The sequence below is a fragment of the Drepanopeziza brunnea genome (assembly GCF_022702325.1).
Source record: "Drepanopeziza brunnea f. sp. 'multigermtubi' strain 214-2 chromosome Unknown ctg15, whole genome shotgun sequence".
NCBI classification, from domain to species: Eukaryota; Fungi; Ascomycota; class Leotiomycetes; order Helotiales; family Drepanopezizaceae; genus Drepanopeziza; species Drepanopeziza brunnea.
In genome coordinates this window covers 1,446,204-1,459,321 of record NW_027094078.1, presented here as the reverse complement: position 1 = coordinate 1,459,321, position 13,118 = coordinate 1,446,204, and the positions used below count along the sequence as shown (strand labels likewise).

At 46.2% G+C, this 13,118-nt stretch overlaps 4 protein-coding genes across 4 annotated transcripts; 2 read left to right on the top strand and 2 right to left on the bottom strand.

Moving 5' to 3' along the window:
* Window positions 1-128: 128 nt before the first annotated feature.
* Window positions 129-804, bottom strand: L3040_008329 (uncharacterized protein; the record flags this gene model as incomplete). Its single annotated transcript, XM_007295376.1, has 2 exons — window positions 129-679; window positions 756-804. The coding sequence occupies 2 exons, from the start codon at window positions 802-804 to the stop codon at window positions 129-131; spliced, it is 600 nt and encodes a 199-aa protein (XP_007295438.1).
* A 357-nt stretch (window positions 805-1,161) lies between these two features.
* On the top strand, window positions 1,162-1,929 carry L3040_008328 (uncharacterized protein; the record flags this gene model as incomplete). Its single annotated transcript, XM_007295377.1, has 1 exon — window positions 1,162-1,929. The coding sequence occupies one exon, from the start codon at window positions 1,162-1,164 to the stop codon at window positions 1,927-1,929; it is 768 nt and encodes a 255-aa protein (XP_007295439.1).
* Window positions 1,930-3,708: 1,779 nt separating this feature from the next.
* On the bottom strand, window positions 3,709-4,026 carry L3040_008327 (uncharacterized protein; the record flags this gene model as incomplete). The annotated part of the gene is made up of 1 exon (XM_007295378.2): window positions 3,709-4,026. The coding sequence occupies one exon, from the start codon at window positions 4,024-4,026 to the stop codon at window positions 3,709-3,711; it is 318 nt and encodes a 105-aa protein (XP_007295440.2).
* A 5,466-nt stretch (window positions 4,027-9,492) lies between these two features.
* L3040_008326 (uncharacterized protein) lies at window positions 9,493-11,364 on the top strand (the record flags this gene model as incomplete). Its single annotated transcript, XM_007295379.1, has 5 exons — window positions 9,493-9,631; window positions 9,685-10,034; window positions 10,116-10,316; window positions 10,382-10,422; window positions 10,485-11,364. 5 exons carry the CDS (start codon window positions 9,493-9,495, stop codon window positions 11,362-11,364), a joined length of 1,611 nt encoding a protein of 536 aa, XP_007295441.1.
* Between the last annotated feature and the right edge of the window lie 1,754 nt (window positions 11,365-13,118).

Here is a 13,118-nt window from a genome sequence, read left to right as displayed (position 1 = left end):
ATACAAAGTCATAATATACAACATAAACCCAGACGTCAAGTCCGTACATCGTGTATCCTGAACGCCGCTTTATTCATGCAACAGCCGTGCAATTCAACCTACTATTCCCAGAGTTATCATCCGTCCCATTACCACATCCGTCTCCTATATCCTTTGAAACCCTCTCCCTCGCCTTCTGCCACTATCTGCTCTTTGATCCTCCTTCTCCTTTCGGCGGCACTAATTGGTTTCTCTTGCGGCTTTGAGACAATAGGCGGTGTCCCGCCCGGGGAGTCTCCGGACCCTGAATTAGAAATAGGATGCTGTAACTCCTGTTCTTTGCGCTGTCGAGCCTCCTCGGTCTTCTTCTTCCGGGCAGCTTTCTGCCACCTTGTCGCCCCAACCATATCATCACTCGCTTCGTCTGTAGCTTGCTCGTCCCCCTCCGCGCTCGAGTCCCCTCCACTTCCGGCAGCCCGGTCCCCAAGAGCATCTCTGCCCGCCTCATCCTGTATATTCTGGGTCTCAACCTTGATCACATCGACAAGATAGCCATCCTCTGTAAACTGCGGCGGCAGGTACAGATCCGGACCTGGCTTCGGTCTGTTGAGCTGCGGTTTGATGGCCGCCCGCAAGTCGCGGACAGTGGCTTGCTGGAGCACGTACCCACTGAGGAATAGAGCGGTGGTGAAGAGGAACACTAGGATCTGGTCAGCCGGTGCCGAGGAATAGGGAATGCAGTGCACAGCATAGTGTGAACACGATTTTGAACATACCGATTCCAGAAGAGATAGCCACTGAAACCTGCCCGGATGTGATGAGCATTCTTTGGTCGAAGCAGACTGTGGTCAGGGGCTTTTCTTCGAATACGTATATAGATCAATGAGCAATTAAGACGTCTGGATCGAAGGGCTTGATGGATTACACCGTATAAAGAGTTGGATGGTTGTTGCTGCCAAGTGTCAATAAGGCCGGCTACACGTTGGAGCAGCAACAATCGCGATAAGGATTTATATTTTGCCGATGATGCGTATTGTCTCGCGTCGACGATAGTCCCACCTCGAGATTGGAATAATCCTGCCACTGCGACCTCCGGCCAATTCTCTAAGAAGAATTGTAAGCGCAAAACTCAGATTTATTCCCCAGTAAATAACGATACCTACTCGCAGCAAGTACACTACAATGGCCAACCACCGCGCTGACGAAAAGCGTTTCCTCGACGAGCGCGGCTCTGGAGGACCCCTCGCGCCTAATGGCCTGAACCCGGCCACGATCATGGAGAAGCCCGTCCGCGAGCGCATCGTCGACTGCTACTTCTGGAAAGACCAATGCTTCGCCGTGAACGAGGCCGACATTGTGGACCGCGTCGTCGCGCACGTCACCTTCATCGGCGGCACGTACGGCGACGCGCAGCGGCCCTCGCCCTTCCTCTGCCTCGCCTTCAAGCTCCTGCAGCTGGGCCCGACGGACGAGATCCTGACCGAGTATCTCGAGTATGGGGGCGAGAAGTTCAAGTACCTGCGGGCTCTGGCGATGTTCTACATCCGGCTCACGAGGCAGGCGAAGGATGTGTATCGGCTGCTCGAGCCGTTCTTGGCGGATTATAGGAAGTTGAAGAGGAGGGGGCGGATGGGGACGAGCTTGACCTACGTGGATGTATTTGCGGATGAGCTGCTGGTGAAGGATAGGGTGTGCGGTACGACGTTGTGGAAGATGCCGAAGAGGGAGATACTGGAGGACCTGGATGTATTGGAGCCGCGAGTCAGTGCTCTCGGGGAGGATATCGATGCGCTGCTAGAGCAGAGTGACGAGATGAATGGCGGAAACGGTGATAGGAGCGGTAGCGAGAGGAGTAGGAGTCCTGGATCCGAGTTCGGGGAGGTCACGCCAGATGAGAGAGATGAGATGGAGCTTGATGGAAGGGAGAAAAGTACCAATGGAGACTCGTGATTTTGAGCAGTGGAGTATGGAGTACGGAGTAGTAGAGGAGCGTTTTGACACGGAAAAATATACCCAGATTTGCGTTCCCATATCGTTGCTTGTAGTGCGCTTGCGATCCCGCGGGTACTTTCGCATGTCCCGGCTTCTATCCTGAACAACTGTCGACCAAGCCCGCAAGCTCTTTTTCATATACGGCGATACGGCGAGAATTCTGTTATCTTCTGTGATATTCTCCTAAGTATCACGAGAATATCACATTGAAACATTATTTCAAAGTGTAGCGCTGCTAAATAAGATCCAGCCCCAACGGTGCTCGAAAACGGAAATGACTGCAACACGGGTTTTCTATATACCTTTTCACAATCGAGAGACTTTACTGAAGTCCTGGCCTACTTCTGACTCAATCATTGTACTAGCCCAGGCTGAACACGGACCGAAACTCGAAAGTGACGGCTCTTGAACGGAGATATATTTAACCTACGATGACCTATAAAAGGGTTCCAAATATCACTCGGCATGGAATAAGATTATATAAAATCTCGCAGATGCTATCCACTATATACTTTAACTTGAGCTATGCCCTAATACTTATCCCTTGTTCACACTGACGGTCTTCTAACTTCTGATCAAACCAATAGAAAATTGTGCTCCCTTACAAAGCCTACTTATGACATAGAAATTTGAAAGAGCCAAAAATTTTGTGCAAAACTCAGCTGAAGCTTTTAACCGCGGGATGTTACAAGGTCCAGCTTACAAAATCAACCCAATGAGCTTTTTCGTGCTATAATGGTACATACACAACATTATAGACATATTGATTTCTGTCTCTGCCGGAAACCTATAACAACGCGAGGTTACCTGGGTTTCCAGCTTACAAATCCAATCGAATTGAATGGATCTGTACCGTATTGTATCATAACGGGATATACACCATACTACAAACTTGTCCGCCAGCGAATGAGGCGGCGGCTCTTGCAAGCAAGCCGCTGAGCCACCGCCCCGAATCACCAGTTGATAGAAGCTGGCGTGGAGTTTAGTTTAATAGAGTAGATCGTTTTCTTCTTTTTTCACTGCTTCTTTCCCAAGCGCTTAGCGGAGGCGGACTGGATTATTTCCCTGTCAAGCACGTCAGGCACGTTACAAAGTTACCAAAACTACTGAGCAGCGTACAAATACAAACCCGGTATGATTCGCAGTGCAAGTATCATCGCTTTATTTACTTTCGTAAAGTGCGGTATTTTCCAAGTCTTATACTGCATTGGATTCATCGATCATGAATATTTCTTTTTATTTCTTTCCGCTTGCTTATTGGGTGGACTCGACGATATTATCAGCTAGCTCGGACTTTGAAAGGAAAAACTGCTGCATGAGATTTTACAAATGGGATCTTCAAATTAAATTTGCTTATTAATCTTCAAACTAAAGCTGAAAGGGCCGAAACTAGCTGATAGATTGTAAGTTCTGCAAAATACGTGCAGGTAGAAATCTGCTTTGTTGGCGTCGTAAAGAACATAAATCACTTTGATATTTGATATTTCGTATTTGTTGGCGAAGGGTTTGATTAGAGGTTATAAAAAGTGTTAAAGCTTATATACGATTTATTCAAATGCTGTAGCTCTCTTATCTTCGTCCGAAACGAATTGATAGCAAAAATCTCGACAAGAAATACAATATCTTGAGCCACAGTCCCTCTCCTGGAGCTTTTCATCCACTCTGAATCCCCAAGCTCCCTCGATCCTCCTCTTCACCTTCCATTCGTGAGTTCATCCAGCCTCTACCCCTGCCCTCCTAATCGCCCATCTGCGCTAATAGCCAATCCCACCTCTTATCTTCCTTCTCTAGCACATCCTCCAAGCCTTCTCTCCTTCTTCGCTTATTTTCTTCGGCAGCTAACTCCCCTACAAGCTCCGGATCCTCGCTAGTCCGCTTTACGCGCTCGAGCTCCTCGTCTTTCATCCGTTTTCTCATCTGCGCGATGCCGTCTTCGCCGCTGAGTGCGGAGAAGAGGAGTGTGGATTGTTTTTGGATTTTCTGCGCGGTTGCTCGGCGGGAGGCTACGGAGTGATAATGGCGTGCTTTGGGGTGGGACAGGGAGGTCGACGGCATGGTTGTGGAGGAGCGAAAGTGGTGTACAGAGGTCACGGAAGGGTTTCTTGAGATACGCAGAGAAGATGGCGTGGAATACGGAGATGGGAGCCCACCGGATGGACGGGGCGTTGAGGAGGTTGAGGAGGGTGGAAGCATTGAGGTGTAAGATGGAGCGGCGCTAACGTAGCTGGGAGCTGCTGAGCGGATCGAAGCTATTTCTAAGTCTTGAGGCGTTGATTGGCATCGGGGAGCGTATGGAGGCGGTGAGTCCATTCTTAGATAGTCGAACTGATCCGATTGCTGATTTGACTTGTCGTGGAGAGAGGAGCAAATGTGTGGCTGACGGGGGTAGCTGTTGCGTGCCTGCGATCGCCATAAGCTACTACTTCAGCTGAGGTAGACGAATAGAGCACCTGATATTTCAATGGCAGTAAGAATGAAAGAGGTTTATATTTTTTCTGAAAATGCCAGTGACGGTTCTTTGCTCGGATAGCGGTTCAAGAAACCACGGCCTACGCTATAAGCAGTTTAGTGTATGGTCTAGCTAAAGCTGGTCATCGCATCAAAGAGCCCCTCTGGGGCCGTCAACTATTCATGCCTGCTTGTTGGTATAAGTGACGAGAATAATGAAATATTGGAGAGGGAGCTCGTTTCCTTATTCTCCTCTGGAGATCAGAGATATATCCGTTATCTCCAGAGGCTCGCATCCAACACCTCGAAAATGCCTCCAAGCGTTCATGGTGTGCTAAATTGTAGGAAAAAATCGAGCAAATAATTGACCGTAAACTGAGTCGCTTAGACAAGTTCTCGTCATTGTCTTGCATAAGCTTTTGAGATCGGACTTGACAGTGGGCAAAAGATACATCAGACTGGCTTTCTCATCAGTACTCTCGGATAATGATCTCCGAGCTCTCAGCTTACTTGCTGTCAAAGAGATATACAGTACGACACCATATGCAAGAACACGACGCCACTTGCAAAAGCAAACAACGCAGAAATCATATAGATAACCAGGCGTGTCTCCCGTTTTCACTCGCTTACGCTCAAATATGGATTCCAGATAGTCAAGAAAAGATTGGGGGTGTAGTTGCTTCTTGGATGATGCTGCACGTGGATCATAATGCGAAGTCAGGCTCCTCGGCGAGAGAGCACAAGGCTGCCAAGGTAGAGCGGATGGGCTCGGCTTATTCCTGCCGAATGAGGCGGCTTATATGGAAGATACAGGTCTGTCATTCGATGTTGGGCGAGCAAGAGCTGACTGAATCAAGCTCAAGCATGTGAATTACAGGCTCCAAAAGCTTCGGCACATCGAGATGTTGTTGAGTCCTTGACCAGCCCGAAGACGATACAGCCAGACAGTGATTGAGCCCGAGGTATATTTGGCAAGTATCAACATCTATGTGAGCAGGGAACGTGGTTATCATAGTTGATATGGGAATCGGTGAGAGGGTATTGAGGATGATGTCGATAGAATCCAGCCAAGACGCTAGCTGGAAACGACTCTTAAGTGAACCTCCATTCCTCTTTCAGCTAGTCAGGTAGGGAGGCTCAGCGACAAGCAAGTACCGACAGTAAATATCCTTATCCTTTTGGGCACAAGCGGACAACGAATATAAGGTTCAATACTCGGCGTACTATTATATTGAAGCGTGGATGCGACAGCAGGCTGTTCGCCCGGGACAAGTAGGATGGGTTGACTTAGGCAAGACGGCAGCCTGTTGGGCGTTGTGACAAGGCAAAGACGCTAGACCCAAGCGCTTCTCATCATCTGTATAATTTTCTTTAAGCAGTAGCTTGCAGAAGCGTAACAGTAGCAAGGCAAAGCAGAGTGTTCAAATCTTATCATGACAAATTACTGGACACGACCACCAGAGGTGTGAAGACGAGTTGTGATTGCGGATCGACCGATAAGATGAACAAGGATACAACGTTGAAGAGCGCTCGGTATACGACATTCGGATGCAGGCGATGAGACTCACTTGTGCATAGCCCGTGAAATGAGAAGAACAAGAAGTGCGCGCAAAATGAAGGTGGATGGGATAGTCGGAAGCAAGGCGGACAGACGAAGGAGTAAAGTCATTAAGGTGCCGGCGCTTGAGAGCATTGTTCTGTCCGAGCGAGTTCTTACTGCAAGAATAGGCTCAAGCGCGAATTCCGTCGAGTAGTACTCGGAAGAAAGTAGTGGTCTGAGCCTGGGCAGTTTTCTGAGAGCGCGTTAGAAGGTAAGGGTAGATCAAGCGGGCAAATACACGCCACAGCCAACGTGACAGAAGCCGCTCGTGAAGTTAGTTCAAAAATGCCGTCATAGCACAGTAACTTGAGCTTGAGCCTTTGAAACTTAATCTCCCTCGTTGATAGACAGATAAAGCCTGGCCCGGAACACATTAGCCCTCTGGAGTAAGGTAGGAAGGATATGCTTGTATATGTGCTATACCTTATGCCTTGCTAGCTTCCCGATGCAAGTAAGAACTAGGAATCGGAAGCGAGTGTACTTCTAGCATTGAAGAGCGCAGTCTTTTTCGTTTAATCGTTTCGATTTTGGAAGGCGTGTTTTTCCTGTAGGCTGTCGAATCATTCATCGGGCTCCAAAGTTAAGCTGATATCTTTGATCGTTGACATGTAATGCACTGATCATCTTAAAGCAACGAGCAAATCAGCCTATGGTCTTTTAATATATCGTAGATATAGCTAAGGAGACACTTCCGTATCTTTACCAACGGCAGTTCCAATCAGCAGTTTCTGCTACTAATAGAAGTGCTGTATTATAGGATTACCGCGGTTGTGCTATAAAGTATGTAGTTGCTATCTATCGAAGGAGGGTGTGATAGGGTAGTTATGAAATACCTATATTGAGTGGCTATAATTTAAATAAAATCAGACGCGAGCTTTAAAGTGAGGTTTTAGACCACGACCAAGAGAGGAATATTGGTTGAAGGCGGTATCAGAGCGGTCAAAGAAAATCCGAATAGTAGTCTCCGTGCCGTGAAAGCGCCATAGAGAGTGCCGAGGGTGCCTTCTGACCGGCGAAGAATATCAGTAGACTTTCAAGGAATGAGAATTGCTCTAGTAACTTGTTCGCGGGAGACGAGCTGGCGAAGAGCTCCCGTATGTAACTTTCAAGTCTACAGTGCTGCTACCCAGGTAGCCCTAGAAACGCTGGAAACGGCTACCTTTCTGTCCCCTTGCTGATTCCGTTGGCTACGATCCAGAAAGATCTGTCAGCACTGCCGATTCAGTTCAATCGTCTTATGAAGGAGCAATAGGAACCTCCTCCCAGACTACAATATCGGGCATTAGTGTATGGCTTGGGGCCAAGATTCTCCCGGATCTTATATGTATTCAAACTGTAAGGTTCAGATAAACAAGCTATAAAAACCCATCAAACTCGCCAATCTATCCCTTCAGTTGTTGATCTTCGAGAGATCTCGGGCAGGGCCAAGTGCGAGGCACCTCAATAGGGCAACTCAGTCTATTCGCCTCTGATACTAATCAAGCCGTTGGACTTCAAGGAAGCTGGTATTTTTTTTTTTTTCGCAAGTGCAGCAGGGCTTAGCATATCCGGCTCTGCTCCACGCAGAGATAATGTTCCGGAATCAGTGTCAAGTACTTGCACGCGAGCTGCTTCGAGACAGTCAAGAATTTTGTCCGGGCAGTGGATTGTCCGGAAAACAAAACAGAAGAGGATGCATCTCTGTATGTGGGATCAGCGTGGTTTCCATCAAATTCTCAACCTTGTGAGATCTCGTGTTTCCATTATGATCAGAAGGAAGGACAATTCAAACTGCAACAAAGTAGCGAGCAAACACAGAAATGAAGGAGTGAAAAGAACATGGTTGGTTGATGGCGTAAAATGCGTCTTAGTAGTTGGCATCCACGCGCTCTTAGTTGAACTCAATACCACGCAGCCGCTATGTATCGGGAAAATCCAATTGATACCTGGATACAATCAAGCTACAAGCAATAGAGCAAGTTCCAAACTCAAGTGAGCCAACGAAATTTCATTGTGTTAACTACCTAGCATAGGAGAGAACTTGAAGTGAAATGAAGGATGTAATAGTGGGCCTTGACGTCGCAACTTTTGGGGCCCTTCCCTAAAGTGGGCGAAAAAAGTATGTCCCGCTTCAGCGCAAAAAACGGCGAGAAACGTAGACACTTATATTGCAATTAATATTGCAATTAATATATATATTTAATAATATTATTCATTTTTAATTAAGATAGGAAAATTTTATTTCACCGCGTGTCTTTTAAATTGAATTAAAAGATGCTATAAATCGAATCGACGGCGAATCTTTTTGTTTTTTATCTTCTTCAAAGTCTTTCATAAGCTCTTTTTATAAAAAAAGCATTATTTTTATTAGAAAAGACTATTTATTTTCTTACAATCTTCGTCGTCGTCGCTGATTCAAATGCAAGCTAATAGATTTTATTTAATTCGAAATCCCTTTTTTTTTTAGCAAATATTTAAAAGTCGATTGAATACAAACCGTCCGCGAACTTAGCAAGATATCTTTTTCGAAATTTTTTTAATAAAGCAAAGCAGAGAAGAGCAGAGCAAAGCAAAGCAAAGCAAAGCAAAGCAAAGCAAAGCAAAGCAAAGCAAAGCAAAGCAAAGCAAAGCAAAGCAAAGCAAAGCAAAGCAAAGCAAAGCAAAGCAAAGTAGAGCGAAGCAAGTTAAAGCAAAGCAGAGTAAAGCGGAGCAAAGTAAAGTAAAGCAGCGCAGCGAAAAATTAAAATATTTAAGTAAATTAAAATAGATAAACAATAAAGAGTATTTTAAAAAGGAGAAGCAAGTACGTAAGTAAATAAGTAAGTAAATACGTACGTACGTATATACTATTTCAAATTTATAAGAGATTAAAATTTTAAGAATTAAAGAAAAAAAGAAAAAAGGAAACCAAAAAAAGGGGAGAATAAAATCTTTAATAAACTTAGCTATTTAAATCTATTATACATATATTTTTTTTTTAAGAAAAAAGAAGAAAAGAAGAAAGAGAAAAAAAAAGAAAGAAAAAAAAGGAAAAAAAGGATTTTTTTTTTCTTTTCTTTTTAATTAAGATTAAAACAGACTCTAAAAAGACTCTAGCTTATTTTTTTGAAAATATAATATTAAATTATCAACGTTTTTCGCCGTTTTTTACGCTGAAGCTTGAAGCGGGACAGACCTTTTTCGCCCACTTTAGGGAAGGGCCCCAAAAGTTGCGACGCCAAGGCCCACTATTAAGTCTGTCTTGATGCTTACTTAAAACCTTGTCACTAGCGGGCTTTCAAGTTCCTTAGCCTTGCTGCGAGGCTAGACACCTTCCTCCTGGATGTCAACGAAAACCACCATCCGTCCAGTATGAACAACCTCCGCTGGCATCCTTTATGACAACGTGCTATTGCTTTACTTTGTGCCATCAATAGTATCAATAGTTGACGTGGAGGTAGTCCATACCGCTTCGAGTTTCAAAGGCCATGGATTAATGTACAACCGGAACGAAGATGTCTTGCCAGTTGAACGACCCAGCCGACGCTCAGCGCTACAATCTCGCGGTCAACAAATGGGCGGGACGATTTATTCCACTATTGCTAACTGCGACTGTTGGGTATGCGACCTATGTTCTTGTCTACCAGCTATGTGGTTCGTCTACCGTTACCTGCGACTCATCTCGATGCTGACTTTGACGCTGCAAGTCAAGTATCTTCTAGATAAGCATAACGATAATGGAGCTGCTATTGCAGTCCTAGTGGTCTACTTCATCTTGTTCCTCTTTATGGTGGCCAGCTACTTCCGTCTCACTCACCTTACATTCTTCCGCCCTCCTTTCGTGCCCCTTGGATCAGCGGCCATCCGCGCTCGAGAAGCACGCCGTCAAGCAAGGAATAACAGGAATATAGAGGACGAGATTGGTGGTGGTCAATACAACGATAGCGATGATGGTCAAAACGACCCGAACAGTCCGGGCTTGGAGCTTTTCTACTCGAAGGATGTGTTTGTCTGCGATCCAAACGGCAAGCCTCGGTGGTGCTATCACTGCAAAAATGTAAGAAGCCGGAGCTCCAAGCTACATAGCTTTTGCATTGTTCAAAGACGGCATGCTTGCGGTTATTGACTCTGGATATAGTGGAAGCCCGATCGCGCTCATCACGATAGTAATACAAACCGATGTGTTAGAAGGTTGGACCATTTTTGTCCTTGGGTAGGAGGTCCGGTTGGAGAAAACAACATGAAGTTTTTCATCCAATTCGCTTTCTACGCGGCACTGTATTGTGTTCATTTGCTAGTTGTGATGTCGTTCTACATCCACAAGCAGATATCCAGAGAGGTATGCCTCGTTTCACCTGAATATCTCTATGTATTTTTATAGTTGACCGACCAACTGTTCATTAGGGTGAACGTGTCAATGCACAGGTCGCTGTAATACTGGGCCTGTAAGTCGAGAATGGCACTTACATTGCTAATATTGCTAACGTATACTAATTTAATTGCGTAGAGCTGGATTTTTTGGCATCTTCACAGGCGGCATCTTTTCAACCTCCGCCGAATACGCTATGAAAAATAAGACTTTGATCGAGGGCGTTCAGATAGCGAACAATAGACGGGTCACCTTGGCGGTGATCAGGCCTCCGCTGCAACAACTTCAGCAGATCGATCCAGCTCTAGCTTCGAATCCGCCATACACAGTGATAACTTATCCTTTACCGATTGGTGCACCACTAAATGGCCCTCGTCCAGGTCTTCCAGGAAGAGCTGATCCTCTTATCAGAAATGAGGCAATGAACCAATGTGACCTGGCACCAGGAATTCCAGTTCAGAACGAACTGAGTGAACACCATCCCGATCCGCCTCGAGGACAAGGGGCCGAGGCTGTTATTTCAAAAACAGTCATGGATGTCCCCGTAGCGAGTGGGACAGTTGATGGCCGACCTTCTCAGCCGCAAGCCCAAAGGGATCTTATGGCTACTCGTACGTTTGGAATACTTGGCATGGAAAATTTCGGAAATCCGTGGGATTTGGGCAGCTGGCATAAGAATTTCCGAACTATCATGGGGATGAACATTGTCGATTGGTTCTTTCCGGTCAGAATGAGTCCGTGTTGCAATCATGATAGTGGAGATAGCCAGTTTGCCCTTGGCCCCCCAGTTGACGACGCCAAAAGAAGGGCAGGATTCCTTGCCCCAGTTGCGCAAGTTAACACGATAATTCCCGAACCAGCTCAGCAGGAAAAGCAGCGTCTGCATTCAAAACAAAAATCTGGAGCCCAGGATAACAATAACCCCATCCCGCCTCCGCAGCAGCTGGAAAAGCTTGATGAGCAAGGTAGAAAACAGGAGAGCACTGGAAACAGTTCCGATGCAGTTAGTGGAACTTGAGGATGCCCACTGCCTCGGGCACGTGTCTGTACAAAGCATTTTATTCGGTTGTTCTTACGCATGGAGGGGGCGTTTTATGAGCATAGAGGGCGGGCTGTTTACATAATGATTGCTTTTTTATATATACCATAATGAGGGAGTGCCTGGGAAAGACGCTAGACAGAGGTCAAGGCTACGGAAGAATAGATACCAGAACAGTATTCATATCGTTCATTGGCAGTATCAAAATGACATTACTTTATAAGACCGCAGGCTCAAAGGTTGGGATGCTAGGAGCCTAAGATACATCTGCTAGTTAGGCTTGATTCACGTAAAAAGATCCTTTCATCATTGATTAAAAATAACTAACTACAAGTACTTGTTGCTCTTCAGATACTCACCTCACTTCTGACATCCTCGATACACTTTCCACACCTTGACCGAATATGACGAAGCCCAATAGCTCGATTTTTAAGCCCTCCAGCTTTTATGGAAACATCGACGACTGGTTCGGCAACTTTATTGGTTTACGGTGCAGTAGTGGTGGCACTTCACATGGTCATAGTCAGGGCAGTCATCTACCTGCATAACCATGATATTGTGTATGGTGAGACGACACCCATTTTGTAGGAATTCCAACACAACAACCCATTTCTCGCCTATCACACAGTTTTTCTAAAAAGAAGCGTGCATCCAACTCGTACTCCAGTCCTATTTGGTTCTCTCGTCTCTTGCTCGCTTCCCATAGTACTCGTTCCTGCAGGCCGTCAACACTCAACCGGATTACAAAACTCCGTGGACATCTCACATCTTCTTCCCTCGGTCTGCTTCTGTTGCTTTCCCCTCGAGTCTGTCAAGTGCTTCTTCTATCAGACCGATGTGGCCACGAAGGGTGCCTTCGAGTTCGTCCTATGAGGATCAATCAGGATGTTTCTTGATGAACAAATTTTAACGTCAAGACGAAGGGGTCGTTGATGTGTAAATGCGGGCAAGGTAACTCGAGGGGGATTTCTATGAAAGTCGACACCACTATCCCGATCTGTGAAGTAAGAGAGAGTTCATGCATGTTGGAGGCCACCAAGTGTACCTGTATACAATAAAATACCTTCCTTCTTCGAAAGCGGAAAAGGGGGTCGGGAAGCACGACTATTGCTGATGAGATGAAGACTGAACAGACGCTTTCAACTGACCATTCTTGCTTCGTGGTCTTCCGAAAGCTCGATCATATGTGACCGTAACAGATATGTACTTCCACCAAGACCTAAGAAAGTGGTGGCATTCAGAGCGCCAAGCACACCTGGATTGCGGAAGAGAGATAGGAAAAATGACATATTTGAATGGAGAGCAATAAGTCAATAAAAATAGTCGAACGTAAGATACAGAACTTTACAATAGACTAATATTACTATAGAACCTACTTGATTCAATGTCTGCATTAGGTGGTGACATCACGACTGCTCGTTGGGCCACGACGCGAGCCGCTGCTAAAATCCCGTCGCGTCTCCCCATCCAAATGTTTTCCGCCGATTAGCATCAAGACGATGCACCCCAGCTCTAACAACCATCCACGTATAATTTTCACTATGCGAAGAAATAGAATGACTGGCGAACTCCAGCAGATCTGATATCTGCGTGGGACCCCGAGAGCTGTCCGTCGCCCCGGCGCATCAACTTCAGCGACTTTGATATCCTCCTCCTTCCTAGGCCCACCACGAAGCCCCCCCCCCCCCCCCCCCCCCCCCCCCCCCAATCCGCCCTGCTGCGGCTCCAATACG